At 36.7% G+C, this 20,585-nt stretch overlaps 4 protein-coding genes across 5 annotated transcripts; all 4 read left to right on the forward strand.

The window, feature by feature from the left end:
• Positions 1-1,868: 1,868 nt before the first annotated feature.
• On the forward strand, positions 1,869-3,563 carry mblac1 (metallo-beta-lactamase domain containing 1). Its single transcript, XM_056750813.1, has 2 exons — positions 1,869-2,377; positions 2,499-3,563. Exons 1-2 carry the CDS (start codon positions 1,967-1,969, stop codon positions 2,736-2,738), a joined length of 651 nt encoding a protein of 216 aa, XP_056606791.1. The 5' UTR covers positions 1,869-1,966; the 3' UTR covers positions 2,739-3,563.
• Positions 3,564-5,510: 1,947 nt separating this feature from the next.
• Positions 5,511-7,841, forward strand: tm4sf21b (transmembrane 4 L six family member 21b). The gene is made up of 5 exons (XM_056753279.1): positions 5,511-5,702; positions 5,793-5,858; positions 6,292-6,428; positions 7,408-7,594; positions 7,767-7,841. The coding sequence occupies exons 1-5, from the start codon at positions 5,511-5,513 to the stop codon at positions 7,773-7,775; spliced, it is 591 nt and encodes a 196-aa protein (XP_056609257.1). The 3' UTR covers positions 7,776-7,841.
• A 714-nt stretch (positions 7,842-8,555) lies between these two features.
• On the forward strand, positions 8,556-18,732 carry her8a (hairy-related 8a). 2 transcript variants are annotated; one of them, XM_056749462.1, is made up of 5 exons: positions 8,556-8,619; positions 16,774-16,909; positions 17,182-17,277; positions 17,395-17,473; positions 17,612-18,732. In XM_056749462.1, the coding sequence occupies exons 2-5, from the start codon at positions 16,847-16,849 to the stop codon at positions 18,085-18,087; spliced, it is 714 nt and encodes a 237-aa protein (XP_056605440.1). In that variant the 5' UTR covers positions 8,556-8,619; positions 16,774-16,846; the 3' UTR covers positions 18,088-18,732. The 2 variants fall into 2 exon arrangements, with proteins under 2 accessions (XP_056605440.1, XP_056605448.1); XM_056749470.1 differs by lacking the exon at positions 8,556-8,619 and adding an exon at positions 16,331-16,371.
• On the forward strand, positions 9,698-11,559 carry LOC130421785 (lysophosphatidic acid receptor 6). The gene has a single exon (XM_056749450.1). It carries the CDS (start codon positions 9,803-9,805, stop codon positions 10,886-10,888), a length of 1,086 nt encoding a protein of 361 aa, XP_056605428.1. The 5' UTR covers positions 9,698-9,802; the 3' UTR covers positions 10,889-11,559.
• Positions 18,733-20,585: the final 1,853 nt, after the last annotated feature.

The raw sequence follows: 20,585 nt of genomic DNA on the forward strand, positions 1-20,585 counted from the left end.
GTGAAGAGAATTAACTCTGCACTACTAAATCCTATTATATAACCCACTACTCCTAATAAATCTCATGATTGCGTTTATTTCTATTCCTGACTTTAGACCGTCATTTAATAAGCTGGTTGGTGTAAATTCCTGATACCCTGATGCTTGTAATTCTTCCTTAAGACTCATCTTTCTCTTTCATACTCCTTACATATCTTCAGGACATACTCTGCGGTCTCCTCCATTGAACAGGAATCACATTGACCCGTGTTATGCTTCCCTATAATGTGTAACGCATGGTTTAGATCTAAATTACCAGTTCGCAGATGTGTAAAAATAACTTGTTCTCTTCTGCTTAAGTTATGAATTACTTTACTCTTCTTTATGGTTCTTTGAATCTTGAAATAGTGCCGACCTGTATGACATGAGTCCCAACCTCTCTGCCATTTCTTATTGCATGCTTTTGAAATAAAATGTTTTCCTTCTGATCCATAGTGAAATATTTATGCTTGGTTCATTCATCTTTATTGATTATTTGGCTATTTTGTCTACTTCCTCATTATGTTCCCATGTGTGCTGGTACCAGCATAAGTAAAATTATTATTTCCACCTGTCGTAGACTGTATAACCTAATCATGATTTCTGTTAAAATGTCATTTCTATTTGTTTCCGATGAATATAAATTCACAAGGACTGCCATTGAGTCATATCATCACCTTTTCAGGTCTTCATAATCCCACTCTACTGCCATTAGAATTGCTGTCATCTCATATATACTGATGCGCCATCTGTCATCCTTTCAGCCTTCCTCACCTCAAACTCTGGAACATGCAGCCCTTGTCCTTCCACTGTCTACACTCTTTGAAACGTCTGTATCTGATGAAATGAGTGGTATGGGTTTTTTATATATTCATCCACATAGTTACTTCAACGAATAGCTTCACCCTTTTCCATTCTGTTCTCGTGTATCATCTACTTCTTGTTGTGCTAGTACCCAAAGTGGGATTGGGGATATCACAACTATTGGGGCAACTGATATTGAGTCTAGACCATCTTTCTTAACCCATTCCATAATTTTCCATGCAAAGCCTTTAGCTTTTGTATTTAAAGTTTCCCAGCAATCATTTAACATTTCTCTTACATCATCCCTTTGTCCTAGATTTATCCGCCATAGCTATTATTTCTGTCTTCTTATAAATAATAGCATTTATGATGTTTTTACTTGTAAAGCTGCAATGAGTGTAGTTTTCACATGATATTAAAAAAGCCTCAATGCTTTGGCTTGCATGACATAGTTTCTTTAACAATGTTGACGATAATAATTCATAAACAATGCACCCATATTGTAAGGTTGCTTAAGACCATCAAACCTCCATGGCTTCTTGGATTTTATCTATATTAAAATATATATTCCTTTCTTTTTTCCACACGCATCGTCAGTTAGTATCATTCTTCCCCTTTGTTTGTAAAACCCGTACTGATGACCTGTGTTACACTACTTGGCACACTTAATAAAGTGAAATTTATTTTTAAGTGATCTACTTATATAAAATATATAAATTAATTAAATAAAAAAAAACACCAATGATAAACCTTGTTAATCCAATTTGTTTAGATGCTTCAACAACCCTGGGATATATTTAATATTGACCTGATTAAGCGTAAATATATCGTACCGATGTCTTTCACATCCTGAGGTAAATAAATTCTAAAACATTTACATTTAGGAACGTATTATTATTATTATTATTATTGATGCTTTTGTTGTTGGTATTAGTAACGTTAGTAGTGATATTCACCAGTGTTTATAAAATTGAATTCGTTCCTTCTGTCAGCACGGAGTGGCGCTATTGTTCAATAATGCGAATAATAACAAAAAACTATTTGTCCTCGTCGACTTTCCGTACGAGAAAACGAACCCTTAAATGAAACGTTTAAGTGTGTTTTGTTTCTGATAAACACAAATGAAACCAACCATATAACGTTAATGCAAATGGAAAAGCATCGCTCAATAAGAAAAAGTGAATCAGACATCGTTTCCGACATTACAGGGCAACCTTATGGCGTATCTGTATTAAAAGAGGGCTACTGCACAGCTGAAGCAGACGGCACGTTTAGAGCTGACGGTACTATTACTTTAATAACCGGGCCGCAGACTATTCTGGTAGACACTGGGGGTCCGTGGGACCGAGACTTTCTTGTGGCAAAACTCAAGGAGAAGGGACTGACACCAGACTCGGTGGCGGTAGTTGTGGGGACTCATGGTCACTCTGACCACGTGGGGAACTTGGGGTTGTTTCAAGACGCCAAAATAATCGTGGGATGTGACATTAGCGTGGTCGATCGATACCTGCCGAATCAATTAGCTGAGGGACAACCATATCCTATTGATGATCATGTAAGTTACACATCAGAGAAGTAAATGCTTTCAATGACATCATGGCTGGTGTAGAACTTAAACAATAATAACTATTCGTGTTATAAAAGATGCTAATTCAGAAATATACTTCAACCACAAGGTGTCAGTCATCCCCACCCCTGGCCACACAGGCAGAGATGTCAGTGTCATGGTAAAGGGCACATCTCAGGGTACGGTCCTGGTTGCTGGGGACTTGTTTGAACGTTGTCATGATGAAGATTCCTGGAAGGAGCTGAGCGAGAATCCTCGGATACAAGAGGCCAACCGACAGACAGCGTTGGAGACAGCTGATGTCATCATTCCTGGACATGGGCCATTGTTTAGGGTGCACAGAGAATAATGGTATTAGTTAAGGAAAGCAAGATCAAACAAAGCTGTGATGAAACCTTGACCTAGAAAAATGTATGATTTTATTTCACTAGTGACGCAGAAACATTACAGAACTTTGGTCTGCTTGTTGACGAAATCTCTTCACCTTTCAAATGTATGTCCAAAATGATCATGTTCCTTTTTAGATTAAGGAAAGTTTGTCACATGCTTAACTGTAATAGGAAATGTTAAGTGTTTTTCTACATAACTTAAAAAACATAAATGATGTCCCTTTATTTAATTTGTCACTTGATTACGTTTTTTACACTTTATATACATTTTGGGACTGCTTTTAAGGTAAGAACGTAAGTCAATGCATGTTCCTAGTGGCATAAATTTTGATATATATCTTTTGATCAAATAAGTCTAAAGAAGAATATAGTAAATACTTCAGTTCAGTAAAAAATATCGCTGGTCTGTTGTGCTACATTATTAAATGGGTCAGTTAAGAGACTAATATGGAAACATGTCTTATGGTTTGATGGCAAAATAAAACGTAACAAGAAAAATCTTTCTTAAGCTATTTTATAAGATACAAATTAATATGAACAATATAAAACAATCAAATAATAACAGTTTTGATATGTGTAGAACCCATGTACGATTTATTCGTCAACAACCTACAGTATATATAGTTAAATAGTCAAAAAGCTTTAAGTAAATAAAAAAAATTGTAATAGTGTGTGACCTATTTTATGTTGTTCCGCCCTTTCTGTGGATGATAGCAGTTGTTGTGCAAGTGTTATAAATATTAGAGTAGTGTTGCAAATGGGTAATAAAAGCCAATTTATCTGCATACACTTATTGCTTCATACTAGAGCCATTGCCCGTAATCCTGGAAAATATGTTGACATCTTTTGTGTCATTACAAAAGTAAGTCGCAGTATAATTGTGTTAGTGTTTTTGTATTTACCTCAGTCCAAACATTCTGATTACAAGCTAGGCCGTACAGCCAGGTGAACAGACAGAGAAATTATATCTGTTTAAAACGACCCCACTAAAAATGTGTATTTATTTGTATTTTATTAAATAATCTTTTCTCAGCCTCATTGCGGTTACCATTCCCTTTTGAATTTAGAACATCTATCCTCCAAAACTGCTTCTGCATGGTAAAGGGAGGACTAGAAACCAGGGAACACCCTGACACACACACACAAGACTAATTTACTGCCTTGAATCACCTGATCTACATGTCTTTTGCAGTGTGAGTACCAAGAGGAAACACTCTGACATATGGAGATATCCACACAGAACCCCCTGAGGTAACAGTGCTTTAAAAGCTCCACTTCCATATTTATCTTCCTATTCTAATTCCACCTTGCTGGTTGTCAATGCGTATCCAAGAGTTTATGACCTATAGGACGTTAAACTTCCTTGTATAGGTTACAGTATGACAAGTTAGGTTCTGTATCCTCAAATTAAAGCTTTCTCACACGTGTTAAACAAATGTTACGAAAGGTTGTGTACGGTTTCTACTTCTGCTATCTATTCTCTCTGTGAGATTCTCCCTTCGGGGCTTTGCAGTGACCTCTCTAGATCCCACAAATTCAGTCCAGCTATTTTAAGGATTCTCCCTTCGGGGTTGTTTGCACGGAATGTGTCTAAGACTCTCCCTCTGGGATTTTTGGCAACGGTCTAAGCATTACGCAAACTCTGTGCATTAAGCTTCTAGGGCTGTTCAGGTCCCCTTTAACAAGCCTTCTGATCACGTCCCGGCCGAGCGCTCGAGCCCTGTCCGATAACTCCCTTAGTGCTGGTGTTTCTTATTGTGTGTATTACTACTGTTATTGAATAAATCTTTTGACCCTGCATCTGACTCCTGCCCTTACTGTCAAAACAGACAGGTCCATGTCCCAATAGACTTGACTTAATCTGCCGTTATTGCATGGAATTAAAAAAAAGTTTCCACTGCTGATTTATTGTCTTTATGATTAGAGAGTTTACAGGAAGTTAACATGAGTGAATGAGGTCCAGAGTTCAGCTTTTTGATGTTGAGACACAGAAACATGGCTACACGTCCATGCACTATAGAACTGTAGATAACGTTCACTATATTATCAAGGAGTGATAAGTTTAATTTATGGACAAAAGGATATGACACCTTATTATAGATGTCTTACAAGATAGCTCAGGCAATTTAAAACAGCCTGTGGTGCTTAAAAATGTGTGTGAGTCGCATTTTATAATTAAAAAAATGGTAACACTTTAGGATAGGGACCAATTCTCAGTATTAACTAGTTGCTTCTTGGATGCCTATTTTTAGCATATTGGATGTTTACTACTTATAAAGCACATTTTCAATATGACCATATTCTACTTCCCAACCCTACCTAATACCTAAACCCAACGATACCTTACCAACTATTAATATCCAACAAAGTAGTAGTTTACTGAGGCTAAAGTCATAGTTAATGGTTTATTAATACCTTGGACCTTAAAATAAAGTGTGACCAAAAACATTGTGGGATGTGAATAATCGGTCAAAATATTTCTGTTAGGGATCGTCCTTTTACACCCCATGCTTACCTTTATGACAGACATAATCAATTCAAAGTACCGTTTTATCTGTGGAAAAAACTTTATGACAAAGAGTGACATCAGTATTCAATCTGATGACAGGTGGGCGTGTTTGTCTGATGATGTACTATTTATAAGTCATACTTGTCTCGGTTTAGTCTAGAAGAACTGGCATAGAAATTCTGTCAAGTTTATATAAAGTCTGAGCTTTTTACAACGCAAAATCATGTGTACAGGAAAGTGCTCCACTTTTGTTGGCATCAGTCTCTATCCATTGGCAATATTGTCCATCATCTGCAACATTGTTCTGTTCTTTCCTGATTTAAAAAGCACTTATGCCAAACAAGACTCAGAAGGACTTTACCGTCTTACAGATGAGGTCAAATACATGGGAGGTGTTATTGGAGGTGGCATCGTGGTGAGTTACAATTAGAAAAAAATCATTTCTTTACTCAATTTAACATATTTCTAATGTATGTTTACAGTATATACTGATTTACTGTTTTAGGTGTTGATACCTGCAATTCATATCCATAGCACTGGGAGAAAAGGCTGTTGTGCGAATCGCTGTGGGGTGAGATTTTGATTATTCGTTTAACAATTATATTCAGGGGTTTATAGATGGTTTCAGCCACAACAACATAAACATTATGTGACCCAAACGTAACCGGTAGACCTCCGCAAAGAATCAATAACTGTTGAGTGGTCTAGTTTAATTTAATACAATTAATACACAATAAAATATGAATATAAATTAATGTAAATAAAATCTAAAATAAATTGTTATATTATAACCAAACATAGACCAGCAGTATTCTTTAGGCCAGACGCATGTGTCCAATGAAACCATCTAAAACCATCTAAAATGAAATGAAATACAAAACATTGAATGAGAAAAAATAGGATTATCTGTTACTTTATAAGTTTATTAGAGGTTATTATGTCCAAATAGTACAATCTTCTAGGAACCCATGTCCTATGCCTTTTGTGTTCTCTCTGTATTTTAGATGTTCCTGTCCATTTTGTTTTCTGCAATTGGTGTGGTTGGTGCCTTGTACAGTATTGCTGTAGCTGCCGTTGGACTTGTTAATGGACCGGTTTGCATGACTCCAAGTGGCAGCTGGGAAAGACCTTTCAATAACACGTATGAAAGTTAATCTTCCATTAATAATAATAGTCTTCCATATGTAAAAGCATGTCCTATATAAACAGACGACTTTAAAAAGTCAAAAGTACTAGTTTGTAGCATCAATTGAGAATAAGCTGCAAAATTGTGTGTAATACATATCTCTACTGTCCTTCTGAGACCTGGTATCTCCATATTTTGTGTTTTTTACAATTATTTATTAATATGGGTTTTGCAAATATCTAACCAATAGAAAGTAGCCTGTTAAAAAGTACTTGTCTGCGTGGACAAGACAGTATTTAATAATTTAAAGTACAGTGTGGGGGCACGGTGGCTTAGTGGTTAGCACGTTCGCCTCACACCTCCAAGGTTGGGGGTTCGATTCCCGCTTCCGACTTGTGTGTGTGTGTGGAGTTTGCATGTTCTCCCCGTGCCTCGGGGGTTTCCTCCGGGTACTCCGGTTTCCTCCCCTGGTCCAAAGACATGCATGGTAGGTTGATTGGCATCTCTGGAAAAATTGTCCGTAGGGTGTGAGTGCGTGAGTGAATGAGTGTGTGTGTGTGCCCTGCGATGGGTTGGCACTCCATCCAGGGTGTATCCTGCCTTGATGCCCGAAGACTCCTGAGATAGGCGCAGGCTCCCCGTGACCCGAGGTAGTTCGGATAAGCGGTAGAAAATGGATGGATGGGAAAGTACAGTGTTTTTAAATTTCCTGAAAAACAGCACATTTGGGCATACAAGGTTTAGGAACGACAACAAAGTTATCTAACATTTACATCTAACTGTTGATATGTTTTCTATTGTTGAAATATATTTAATTGACTATTGTGTATTTTTGTTTACTTTTTTATTTTTATTTACTTATCTTTATTTAATTCAGTTTTATTGTTTTTCCTCTGTGCTATGCGCTAACCAAAACTCGAAACTTCAAAGCGTATGTGGCCTTATGAAAAGTAACCTCTTTATTTATTGATTTATTTATTTCTACATTTTACAGAGGTGGAAGCTACCTGTCAGACTCTGAAATTTGGGACAGGTGCACAGAGCCAAATAATGTAGTGGAGTTTAACATTGGCCTGTTTAGTACATTGCTGGTAGTTGGCTGTTTAGAACTGCTGCTCTGTGGATTTCAGGGGATCAACGGCCTCTTTGGCTGCATCTGTGGTACATGCAATAACAAAGAGGTAGGTAAACAAAAACACAACCTGATTTCCACAGGTCAATTCATTATTTGTTGGTAAATGACTGACAGTGAAATGGACTTGATATTTCTAAAAGTAAAATATTTTTTACTAGTTTTAATGTTTCATCGCCTTTACTTATTAAGTGTTCTCATAATCATATTGTTTCTTTAAGGGACCATAAACTACAGACCACTTAGAAGTAAATTCAGCATCCGGTTTACCACACCCCTCACACTTTCTGTTTCCTCAAGATCAGTGAACATCATAGGAAGTGAACACAATAAAATATCAACGAAACAACTGTCAAACTTCACTGATTTTACATTACTCTTGTATGTTGAACAATATTTTGCAAGTGTCATACTGAGCAACTGGTTGAAAAGCGATGACAACAAATGGTCTCTGATAAATGTAAATATTGAGAACTGGATATGATAGTAAATGACGTTACTGTTAATGTATGTACTGTATTCATGTAAATAAAAAAAACAGTTTGCATTTAATTACAATAGAAAAGATGTTAATTTACTTCAATAAAATCATTTTGTAAATAACACAGCTTTAATTATTCATTTATTGCTTTATTAGCAACAAAAATGTTGTTTTGGTATGTATTTTCATCACATTTATACATTTGACGCACTCTTTTATTCAAAGTGACTACAGGGCATTTCAATTTTCTTTATCATTATGTGGCAGACCAGTTGCAGGCCTTGTTAGCCTTGTGTGACTTTCAGGTGATTTTAAATTAAAATTTCAAGCAGCAACAGATGTTTTATAGGTTTCAGTTCATATATTACACTTTTCTTTTTAAGTGATAATTGTGTGACTTATGACTGAAGGGCAGTGCAACATTGAATTTGCATTTGTGTTTTTGCATATATCTGTACATTTGTAGTGAGAGGTTATGTGGTCTGTCCTCACCACAAAATGTATTTCCTGAACTGAAGGTGTAGGAGAACAGAACTGTAACATAGAACAGTTTTGTTTTTTTAGCACTGAGACCAACAGAAGAAACTCCAACAGTAAGTGCAATCAACAACTTGAACTTCATTTACTTTTTATTAAGATAACTTTGACAGCATTAAGCTTTGTGTAATATACTCTATTTTATCATTTGTTTTAAAATTAAATTTGAACCTTTTTTGTCTGTACTTAAAGACTATATTATCTATATTAAATGTGAAATATACGCTCAAAATGTATCATCCAATGTAATCATCATTAGCCTAATGCAGGAATTTAAACAAATTGTTTTTGTAAAGATAATAATAAGATATCTGCAGCATAATATTCTGTGCTCTATAAAAGGTGTTTGAGTTTATATTTAGAAAATGGCGTTACAATATTGCACAGATGTGGCAAAAACAGCAGTGGCCAAAAGTGATGTTCAGGGGGTGTATTTGTTAAATATTGGCTTTTAATGCTCACTTAGGTTCAATGAAATATGAGGTGTATGGTCAAAGAATGACCAGACACTATATTTGTATGGTATTTATTATAAAAAAAATATTTGTTAAAAATGTGTTGCAACATGGGTTTTATACAAATATACAATAAATGCATAGAATAACAAAACAGTTGTACAGTTTTATATGTTATTCATATTCGTTGATAAGATGATAATATTTTGTAGCCATTCTCCTGACCCCCAAGTACAACTAGGAACATAAATACAAATGTTTTAATAATCTTTAAGAATACACCCCAATCAAAAGCGAGTCAGTTGACCAAAATTTGACATAATTCACGATTGTTTAGTGATGATTACACAGATGACTAAACTGTAATCGCAGTTCAGTACAAACAGCTGGAGCTTAAGCCACAAGTGAAGAGGAGTCTGATTCTAAAAACTGAAAAAAGAGAACAATAGACAGAAAACAAGTGAGACCAACAGTGAAAGCAGTTAAGCTTCTAACTTAAAGTTTTTTTATATTTTTGACACTAAACCATATGCACACTTCTTAGGAACAAAACAATGGGTGAAATAAGGTCAAAGTGGCAAGATGTGTAATAGCCTACATGTGCACACATTTTTATTCTTTTGATCTACAGTAACATATCCTCTAACTGTAAGTTTGGTTTCTAAAATAAGACAAAAGCAAGACCCTCTCTTGTTTTCACCTGAAATTAGCTTTACTTGGTGAACTACACAAACCCGAAGGAGAAAATTCTACAAGGTGAAATGTACTTTGCAATTTAACATGTATGATATTTTCATCTTTTTCTCTGTTGTTTCTTGCAGTTGAAGAGTGGTCAAGGAGAAAAATCCTTAAAGCAGCAATGTTTAATCAAACAATGTCACAGACAAAACACAACAGTTCATGCCAAAAATGTTGCCAAAACACAACAGAGGGCGAGCAGGATGTGATTTTTGTTGTCGTTTATACATTGGTCTTCATTGCTGGACTAGCCTTCAACCTCACGGCGCTTAAGATTTTCTTTAGCAACTCAAAGTCACGGTCGCACACCACCGTCTACATGATCAACCTAGCCTTTGCAGATCTTCTCCTGATTTCTACCCTTCCTCTGCGAATCTATTACCATAGAGGTTTTAAAGATCTGAATCAGAAAATCTGTGAATTTGCTGGACTCATACTTCTAGCTAATATGTATGGAAGTATCTTCCTCCTTACAAGCATTAGCTTCGACCGGTGTGTAGCCGTGTGCTTCCCGATGTCCTCTTGTGTTCGCGAGGGTCGAAAGAAAGCCTGGTGCGTGTGTCTGGGAATCTGGGTCTTAACTATAGGAACGAGCTTGCCAATCTACTTCAGACAGGTTCTACTGAACGATTCTTCCAATACGACGGTGCAAAAACATTGTTTCGGGGACTTTCCTGTGCATGCCACTCAAACTGCTACTCTCATCGCTACATTAATCATTGGATTTGGGATTCCATTGACTGTTATGATTCTCAGCTCATGGGGGCTCGTCCGAGCTATAAGAAAAAGCATTGCTGCCCAGACCAGTGATCTAGTAGACAGCAAAAGGATCAAGAGGATGATAACAACTAACTTGGCCATCTTTCTGTTTTGTTTCCTGCCGTATCATTTGATGCTGTTGATACTGTACGTTTCTAGAAGTTCTGAAAGCAGACAATGCTCCCTGGTGCCAGCCTACCGGTACAGCCTGATGATAGCTTGTCTGAATGCAGTGCTGGACCCTCTTGCTTACTACTTCACCACAGAGACTTTTCGCAGAAAGCTGGATGTAGGAGCTTTAAGCAGATTATGGCAAATGAACAGTCACAGCTCAGATGGAAACAACCGAACTCAAGTCCCCCTCAATACATAAGTCATACTTCGAACTGCATAAACTTAGGATCGAAATGAGTATGCATGGAGGTCTCTCATGCTTGACATTACAGTTTTTATGCCTACTCATATACAGCTTTCAGAGGAAGGAAAGATAACCGTATGACTCACATGTTGCAGCATCTCATTTTCACTTGCAACAGAATGAGTGTCTTTACTGTTTGAAGCATCGTGCATGGCATTTATAACTATCCTCTCTGCAAGACACAAAGTTCAACGTTGTCTGTATAAGAGAGTCAAAGCCACAAGAGATGTCTTACACCTTTATGACTGTTGTTTGAACTATTCTTGATACAGTGGTCCAGCCTCCTCTAGTAGAGGTTTATTGACTTTCTGAGATATGCTCTTCTAAAGGAAATTTTGCCCCTTTAATTATAGTTAGGAATTTTTACCACTTGGGAACATTACTTGTTAAACAATTATCCTTAAATGTCAGGTGTTGCATTTTATCCCTATTACAATGAGAGAGCATTTTTATCTTCAGAAGTAGTTTGTGTGGTTATAGTTAGATATTACTTTTGCAAGTCTCCACGTACAGTAAGTGCTTAATTTAGCTTAGGTATTCTGGTATTCTTGTGAGCCTTTTTTTAAAGTGGTTTTAACCACCCTTTTTCTGCCCTATCAGTTTCCATATCCTTTCACTACTTTAACACATCCGCATGTGCACTGAATCAAAGTTTAAACTGTTCTCATGTCTTAACATTAAATAATACAGTTTTAGATTATTTTCTTATTGATTTTTTTATTATGTTTTGATTTTTTATATATATTCTGATGATGCTAAATTCTGATATATGATTTGCAATGTAAAAGAAAACACATAAGGTAATCAGCTATTCACTCTCTGCTGACGTTTATAGTTACTGCTAAAACTGTTCATAAAATTCAGAAAGCACAGCACAATCTATGGGGGCAACATTTGGTACTGTCAATCTCATGGGTATAATCACAGGTTACATACTTTTTCTATCCCCATTGTATTTGTCTGCTAACATTATCACTTCATGCATTTATTGCATGTAAATCTCATTGCACATACTTTATATAATTTCAAAACCACTCCCTATCTTCTATATAGTGAGAAATAACGTGTTTCTGCCATTTTGTCGCGGTGTCCGAAACCTGAGTGAACTGGGATATCCTCAATCCCTACATTCATTCACTCTCTTTTACCGACAATGCACTCTGATTTTGAGTGTACATTCAACAAGTGTACGTTTCCACGAATGTACACTGTAAAAAATTGCTGTTAAAAAACGGGCAATTTCCAACAGTAAAATACTGTTATTACAATAGACAGTTTAATCATGTAGGTTATCAGAACCAAGGCCCATAGATTAATGGCTTTCTGTAAATTTGCAGCATTTAACTGTACACCCGTTGGCAACTGAAAAAAAACAGTCTTACTCTGTGAAAGGCAGCATGTGGGGGTGGAGATTTTTAACACATCCCACTTTTTCAAAACAGCGTGGTCATTAAGATCACGTCACAGCTCGTCTCTTCCCAGATTGCATCAAATTCATTTTTTTAATCTTTTTTTTTCACAGTCTTTTTGTAACAGAATTAGGGTCGTTTTTGTCTGGTCAGCCAGAAGCTACATCCTGGTTTAAGTTAGGCTTGCCATAAAAAGGACGTAGTTCATTTAAGATTTTGGTCGGTTTTGGTCAGCCACAAAGTTAAAAGCAAAAAAACTGCCAATAATAATATCCAATAATATGATACTATATGGAAAACCCTTAGCAGGCACATCAAAAACCATTTATATCAAATGAGGAATACAACAGGTAATTTTGAGAAGGGAAATATTTAAATGATGTTATATTATATAAACATTTATATCATTAAAAAACGATTTTATATTATATTTTTATATTATTTGTATTGGTGTTTTTTGTGACTGAATGGTACGACGGCTTGAGGAGGTACTCTGTAAATTACGGCATGCTGATCTGAAGGTTAAGCCATCTAAATGTGTGATGTTTTCTACACAGGTTAGTTATTTGGGGCATGTTATAACTGCCGATGGATTACGAACTGACCCTGCAAAAATAGATGAGGTAAAGCAATGGCCCGTACCGAGAAATCAATCGGATGTGTGAAGTTTTGTGGGCTTGGCATCTTATTACCGGCGCTTTATTCAAGGATTTGCTGAAATTGCACGGCCATTACACCGTCTTACAGAGAAGGGGCGAAAATTGAAATGGGATGTTGAATGCCAGCAGGCGTTTGTACAGCTTAAAGCAGCCTTGGTGACATCTCCGGTTCTTGCATACCCTGACCCGTGGAGACCATTTATTTTAGACACCGATGCCAGCAATGTTGGCATTGGGGCAGTCTTGTCTCAAGAGATAGATGGGTCGGAGCGGGTGGTATTAACATGGTAACGTTACTTGAAAATAAATACACATTTTTGTATGAATTGCGTTGCCTCACAGATTGGCTGCGAGCGCGAGAGCTGGCTCCTTCACATACTTCAAGACAGACGACCTCTCCCCTAGCAGACAGATTTCCTTTGGCTGATGGCCCAGTAAAAGTGAGCAGTTACTCAGTGTTTGCAGAACTATAGTTGAGCCACATGATGTTTTACAGTCATACATATTTAAATAAACATACTTAACAGATGTTTACTTCATCCCAGTGTTTTCCAAATTGGTCCTGCAGTACCAATTCTTATCAGTACTGTAATGTTTGTGGGTCTCAATATTCTTCCAATTGTTGGTGCACATACAGATACTATTGTACATACTCAAAAATCATATAAATCTGTGAATTTTTTCCATTAAAATAATAATATTTTTTTTCAGTGTCCTTTGGCATCTGATTGCAGTTAGTAACAAACATAGCAGGTACCCTGCATCTCTTGTTTGCCATGTTCCTCAAACCAGTTTAAGCAATTTCTTGCAGCAAGTTAGTTATCAGTAATATCATAAGAGACTAGCTTGCCATGATCAACAAAACATATTGCTTAGTCAATAATTACTGTTGAAACTAAATGGATCTCGAACTGACACATCTCACTCATATTTAGTCATGTTTGCTCTTTTTTTTTTGTGTCAACAGCAGCTAAATAAACTGTTTTAAGAGCCACTCATAGAGCCTCATTGGCATTGCAAGTTTATTGGCAATTAAATAAAATTTAATTAAATTACATTCACTTTACACATGGTGATTGTTTGTTGCTGTCAATAGACTTTAGACACAGACTATCCAACTCTGGTTCAGTGTTACTTCCTTTTAGTCTTAGACTCGTATACAGTTGAGGTCAAAAGTTTTCCTGCTGGAAAATGTTGCAAATTTTGGAAGCACAAAAGGCACTTTGAATTTATTTTTAATTATCTACTAACTTGAACAAGTTACCTTATATAACAGATGTTAACATATTGTCAACATCACACAATAACAACTAATTTTACAAAAATAAGCCCGTTCAAAAGTTTACATACACCTGATTCTCACTACGATGTTTCCTAAGCAATTAATGTCAGTACTTTCTTTCGAACATTACCATAATGTTTTGCTCTCTAGTCAAAAAAAGATGTGCATTCGCCTGGGATCAAACCCACAACTTTGCGTTGTTAACACAATCCTCTTAACAATGAGCTACAGGAAAGCTAAGATAACAATTAAAACTTGATAAGCAGATCTCAACCCACTGATCAATGATTATAATTTAATAAATCGTTATGACCTTAGAACACAATTTACTCATAAATTATTTTTTTACAGCTGAACTACCTTCGATCCCTTTCAGGATTAAATCTTGTTTCTGCAGTCAGGAAAATTTTGCAAAGATTTCATCACATTAGGACTTGGGGGCCTATAGTTTGAAAGGGAAGAAGAACGAAAGACCCTCCAAGACCTAAGAATTTGCCAACAGTAAAGGGCAAGTTTTGCCTATAACTGCTGCAATTAATCATTTAGGGTCATTAAAAAGTTTGGTTTTATAGTGTTAACATACACTATTACTATTTGATCAGATATTGTCATTTTATTTTTTAGTATATTTAAATGAATCATTCTATATTTAATAAATAGTTATATATACATACATATATATATATATATAAATGATATTAATTGATTATATATTTTATTTTAACATTTTTATTGTTGTTATTAACGTTGTAATTAACGTTAGTACAAAGTAGTGGAACGTTCCCCTAACCTACAGGGAACGTTCTATTAACGTAAAGAAAACTTTCCTGGAAAACCAACAGGGAACGTTAGAATATATGTTCTGGGAACGTTCTGGGAACCATGCGCTAACATTGTCAGAACGTTCTGGGAACCAAAGATTGTTTCCTATGACGGCATATGCGTGTGAATAAAAATCAATTTTTGCATTACATTTAATGTAGTTTTCATGTGTTTTGCCAAGCAATAGGCTACTTTAGACATCATCAAATTGAAGGGTTATCACTCTGAGGCAGAGTTTTGCTCGACGTAAGCGAAACCGCGAACGTTAAGTGCGTAAAGTGTCCACAGTTCCACACTTCATATTCTCGGTTGAAAAGTACATCATCATCATCATCATCATACTTGAAGTGCACTTCTTTTTTGAGAATTTTCAATGTAAACGCACTACTCACACTATTTAATCTACAAAATCGCGTTGAATAGTGCATAAGTGCGCGATTTGGGACGCAATGGTTCACTCATTTTATTTCACTTCTTCCCCATATAGTGGACTCAAATGTCATTCGCTATATAGGGAATAGTGAGCGAGGGAACGGTTTCAAAGACAGCATGGTTACAACACTTAAACAAAAAAAGCATGGCTAATTTTCGTAAGGGCTGTCTTTACTTTTTCCCATGTTGTGAAACTTGTTTTAGAGCCCTACAACTTCAGAAAAAACTGTGCGTTTGTGTTTCGTGTTTGAATTAATTAACTTACATAAAAGCAGCTTGCCTTCAAGCTTTCCCAGATAGAATTCATTTTTCATTTTTTAACTAAATATTACGCAAATGGTGCTGAAATCCCGTGCTTATTTTTAGGGAGCGAAACTTTCTGTGCACCCTAAAATAGTTGAAAGGGGCTTGTTTTTCTGGGCAACTGAAGAGCCTTTAAAGACCATTACGGATTTGGCACCCTGTTAGCAAAGGGGTCATTATGACTGGACAAAGGCAGAAAAAGAGATCTTGGCGTGCTTCAGTGGAGTGTGCCCGTCCCATAGGTGAACAGAACAATGGTGAAAGGGGAAGAGGGGATGGGGTCGCGCGCAGTAAAGAAAGGGGTGGGAAATAGGAGATAATGGCAGTTCTCCCACTGTGAAAACACTTAAAAACTAAGATTTCTTTGCTATTGTTGCGTTTTACCATCCTCCAAAAGTCCTCCGTCTTTGTTATGGTAGCACATTCTTCATTATTTCCTTACTGTAATCTTTGCGTTTGGAATTATACATTTCTATGACGTCAAACATATATTTTTAACTTAGCAATAACATATATTTATTACTACCCATGGTAAGTTAGCCTACTTAAAGGATCACATTTAAAGACGTTGATTGATTTATCCAGCTACACGTGAATCTTAACTTTTAAATAAAACTCTTAAATAAGTTCATGAACTTGCTTTAAACTTTTTGGAATAAGTTATTATTTCGTGGACAGTGGTTCCCTTGAAATAATCGAACATTTGAACCTTTTTAGAGACACCAGCTCTCTATGTATTGAAACGTGGGATTTCCTAATAGGCCTAACCCGAGACTGTGGGAAATTGTGAAGCAAAAAGCACCAATGTTTTGTCATGGTAATTTCGGTGGGTGGAGGTTTCAGGGGGGCCGTGAGTACACGTTAAACGAGGTTAAATGAGTCTGTTTGGTTTCTTATCGCATCAAGGCAACAACACTGTAACCTCAATTTCAGACGGAGGCGTGGGAAAGAAGCGGCGCAGTCGAAAATACTTTTAAGCTTCAGGTAGGCTATTTGCTGCAGCACAATGACGGCCTCCAGTATCGGCAACGGTCCGGAAAAGAATTTCAACGCCAAAGAAGAACGCAAGGTAAGCCTGCTGACAATACGCTATCATCAGTTTTATATTTTTTGTTGGATGTGAAAAAGCTATAGATAGCCTATCACAAAACATTTATCAAATAATGTGCTGGTTTGTCTTGAAACAAAACCAAAAAGCTAACTTGTATGGTAACTGCATAACTTTTTGAACAGATTTTTGCACATAATTTTCGGTCATTGTTATTGTCATTGACATTGTTAAGCATGCTTAATAAATAAGTAACATATGAGTCAACTCCAAAACTTAAATGTTCATTTTAGCTGCGCAAGCCCTTGATAGAGAAGAAACGCAGAGAGCGGATAAACTCAAGCCTCGAGCAACTAAAGGGCATAATGGTGGATGCCTACAATTTGGATGTAAGTGATTGACAAACACATTATTTTATCTCTTCTCCTCAATGTGTTCCAAAAAGTTGTTGTTATACTTTCTGTGTGTGTTTTGAGAAAATGTTATTTTATTCACGTGTGCCACAGCAATCCAAACTGGAGAAAGCTGATGTGCTTGAGATAACAGTTCAACACATGGATAACCTTCAGAGAGGCAATGGAACAGGTTAGACTTTTTTTTCCCATAGACCACATGCCATTTAAGAAAACCATTTATTAGGTACACTTGAGTATAGGCAAATTTACCTAAAGTTAAAAGGTCAGCGCTCTGTTTTTCTATGTATCATCTTGCTTTGATTTTCAGCCAGTAGTAGTCATGGACCAGGCAGTGGGTTTGAGTCTCGACAAAGATACAGCACTGGCTATATACAGTGCATGCATGAGGTGCACAACCTGCTCTTGAGCTGCCCCGGCATGGACAAATCTTTGGGTGCATGTCTGCTCAACCATTTGCTGAAGTCTCTGCCCCATATCAGCGCTGAGGCCAACACGTGTTCAACTGGTACCTCCAGCTCTCTTCCATTATCCCCGACTCACTCCCCTCTGAACCTGCCCTCCTTACAGAACCACCCTCTCCACCTGCACACTCCTTCCTCCCCTCCACCACCTTCTTCACCCTCCAGCCCTTCCGACTCGCCCAGAATTCCACTTGTCAGAGAGAGAAGTTACTCTGTACCCCAAGAACTGCCCTCTCCCCCGAGGTCTCCTTCTCCTACAGCACAATCAGCCCTCCCCCCCTTCTTTCTGGGGGGCGATCCCTCCATGTGGAGGCCCTGGTGAATGAATGAATCCCAGCCCCCTTTTGCCCTCCTCTTGCCCTTCCTGGCCCGCCCTTCCATACTTAATAGTTTCCATTACACTTGATCTCTCGGGAGGTTGGAGTGGTTTCCACTCAGAGGGGGCTAAAACTTGATATTGGGTTACACAGTCCCCAGGGGGTTTGTTGTATCATTTGAAGTACTGTAGTGCATGCCTGGATGATTATACTATTTCATGCTTTGAGGGTTTGAACACAAATGTGTAATAACAGCAAAGTTTCCCTCATTGACTGAAATTTAGATATAGTATGTTGACTATTCTGCATCTAGAGGAATTGCAGTCTTTGCCATTTTTCATACAATTATTTAGTATAAGAGTATTTTACTTAGGTGTATTTTTGTGCATTTTATATAATGTTTGCATTGTTCTTATAGTTGAGTTGTAGAAATGATTTTTTTGTACCGGCAGTAAAAGCTTTTTCTTTTATCTTAAATGCAAAACTCTATAATCTGTGGACTAATGGTTGCTGTTAAAGGGTGGAATGGAGGAGACGAACATTTGTGAAATAATACTCCATCCTTGTATATTACAAGAAAAGAGGAGTCAGTAGTACCTCATATTGAAGCAGTTAAACAGAACTGTGTATTGATTTTACACCGATAAACATTTGAATATGATTATGTTGTTAATAAATCGTATTAAAGGTTATTTAAAAATAAAGTTCTGTTCACCGTTCTTTCTCTTTTATGGATTTGTAAATTATCAAGTAATTTTTACACATTGAATCGGTATCATTCCTGCACTCACATATAAGTAACTATTACAGGTTTCTTTCTACAGTTAACTAACCTTCCATTGTAAGAGACACTGAAAGAAGCTGCACAAGCCCTTTATTTTAAATAGATCGTATAACTTAAACATTTTTTTAAATCACAATGTCCTTCAGTTCTTAAATCAATAATTTGGCCTTTATTATTTTTCCACATATATTTAACAGAGTAGCCAACAAAGAAAATCATCTTGTAAATGACAAATCAATACTTAATATCTTGTTGTTTTCCTCAAAGGAGAATTATATGCATCAGAAAGAGAGATGAAAGCAGTCCAAGAATAACAAAAAGTCAAAGAATGTTTGTGTAACTACATTTTGACCAAAGCCAGTAATGTTTGTTCCATCGTCTAAATAAATATGCTATTGCTAAAATAACCTCTAGATGGCAGTGTTCGCGTGGAATAATATTTTATTCTCGCATGGCACGTTTAGGTTAATGGGATATTACCATAGTCGAAAAATATACAATGGTAGTGAAAAGTGCCCCAGAACTGTTTGCTGTCCTACATTATTATAATAATATATATTATACAATCTGATAAAATTAAACTTTGACAGTCGGCCGATAATGATCCTCAGGGGATCACAGACACAACTTATTTTAAACGAGGGGCCTGTTAGTCGTACCTCGCGAATTCAGTTAATTTAGCTGGATTTGATTGGTGACGATTTCGCATGATCTTGGATGGTTCGGTTCTTCGACGCTTATCCTGGACTTGTTGTCTTAGCAACAGGCCCATAAGCTAAAACTAACTTAGCTTTTGCTTTTAGAAAAATATTTATAGAAATATAATATATTTACAACAATTAAAAATTTTCTTTGCTGTGAAAAGGTGAGGATAAATCAAATATATATTTTTTCTTGTGAATGAGATATTTATTTGCCATATAAATTAGTTGGACCTTCATAAAAAATGGATTTTATAAAAATGCAGTTATGTGTCCGTCCTAGCATTTAAATCTGTTGCATTTCAGATTGAAGACCCTAGCTTAATTGTAACACTGTTTTTTCTACCCATAAATATTATTTATGGGAACTAAAGAATATGGAGTCATGATCATGTCAATGCGTTTGTGTCTTGATTTGTCATGGACATCATAGGCTTCTGAGGCCTCTGTTTATTTTCAGAAAATATATTATGATCTTTGCAGGTAATATTAGTTGTAATATTAGTAATTGACTGATTAAATCTCTTAGATGGTGCGTGACCTAATGTGCACAGTATCACCAGCGCTGAAGCAAAATGACCTGAATCTGCATGAGTCAACAATCTTCACTCACATTTATAATGGGATTGTGTTTGAAGACACTATTCCCTGACCCAAACCTGTTACACTGCAGCTCTAGCCAGGACAGGATCATGAAATGACCTCTGGGCAACTGATAGGAATAAGAGTTCCCTTTCTGTCGGTCTCTCGACGTTGTGTCGAGAACGACAGATGGGGTTCGCCCTTGAGAACCAATCAACTCTGACTACTATAGAAAAGGCCAATGAAATTTGCCGAATGAAATTTGCATGCCGGTCTCCGCCCCCGGATGTCCTGTATAAAATGAATGCAGCATTCATTTACCTTTTGTTCTTCAGAACCTTCGCATATGACTACGAACGGAACATATTTCACGAGTTCACCTACACAGATAATAGAGTAGTTTGAGGGTATGCGTATTTGGCGTGCTGTCGGGGAG

This window comes from Triplophysa dalaica, chromosome 1 (genome assembly GCF_015846415.1).
Source record: "Triplophysa dalaica isolate WHDGS20190420 chromosome 1, ASM1584641v1, whole genome shotgun sequence".
Lineage (NCBI taxonomy): Eukaryota > Metazoa > Chordata > Actinopteri > Cypriniformes > Nemacheilidae > Triplophysa > Triplophysa dalaica.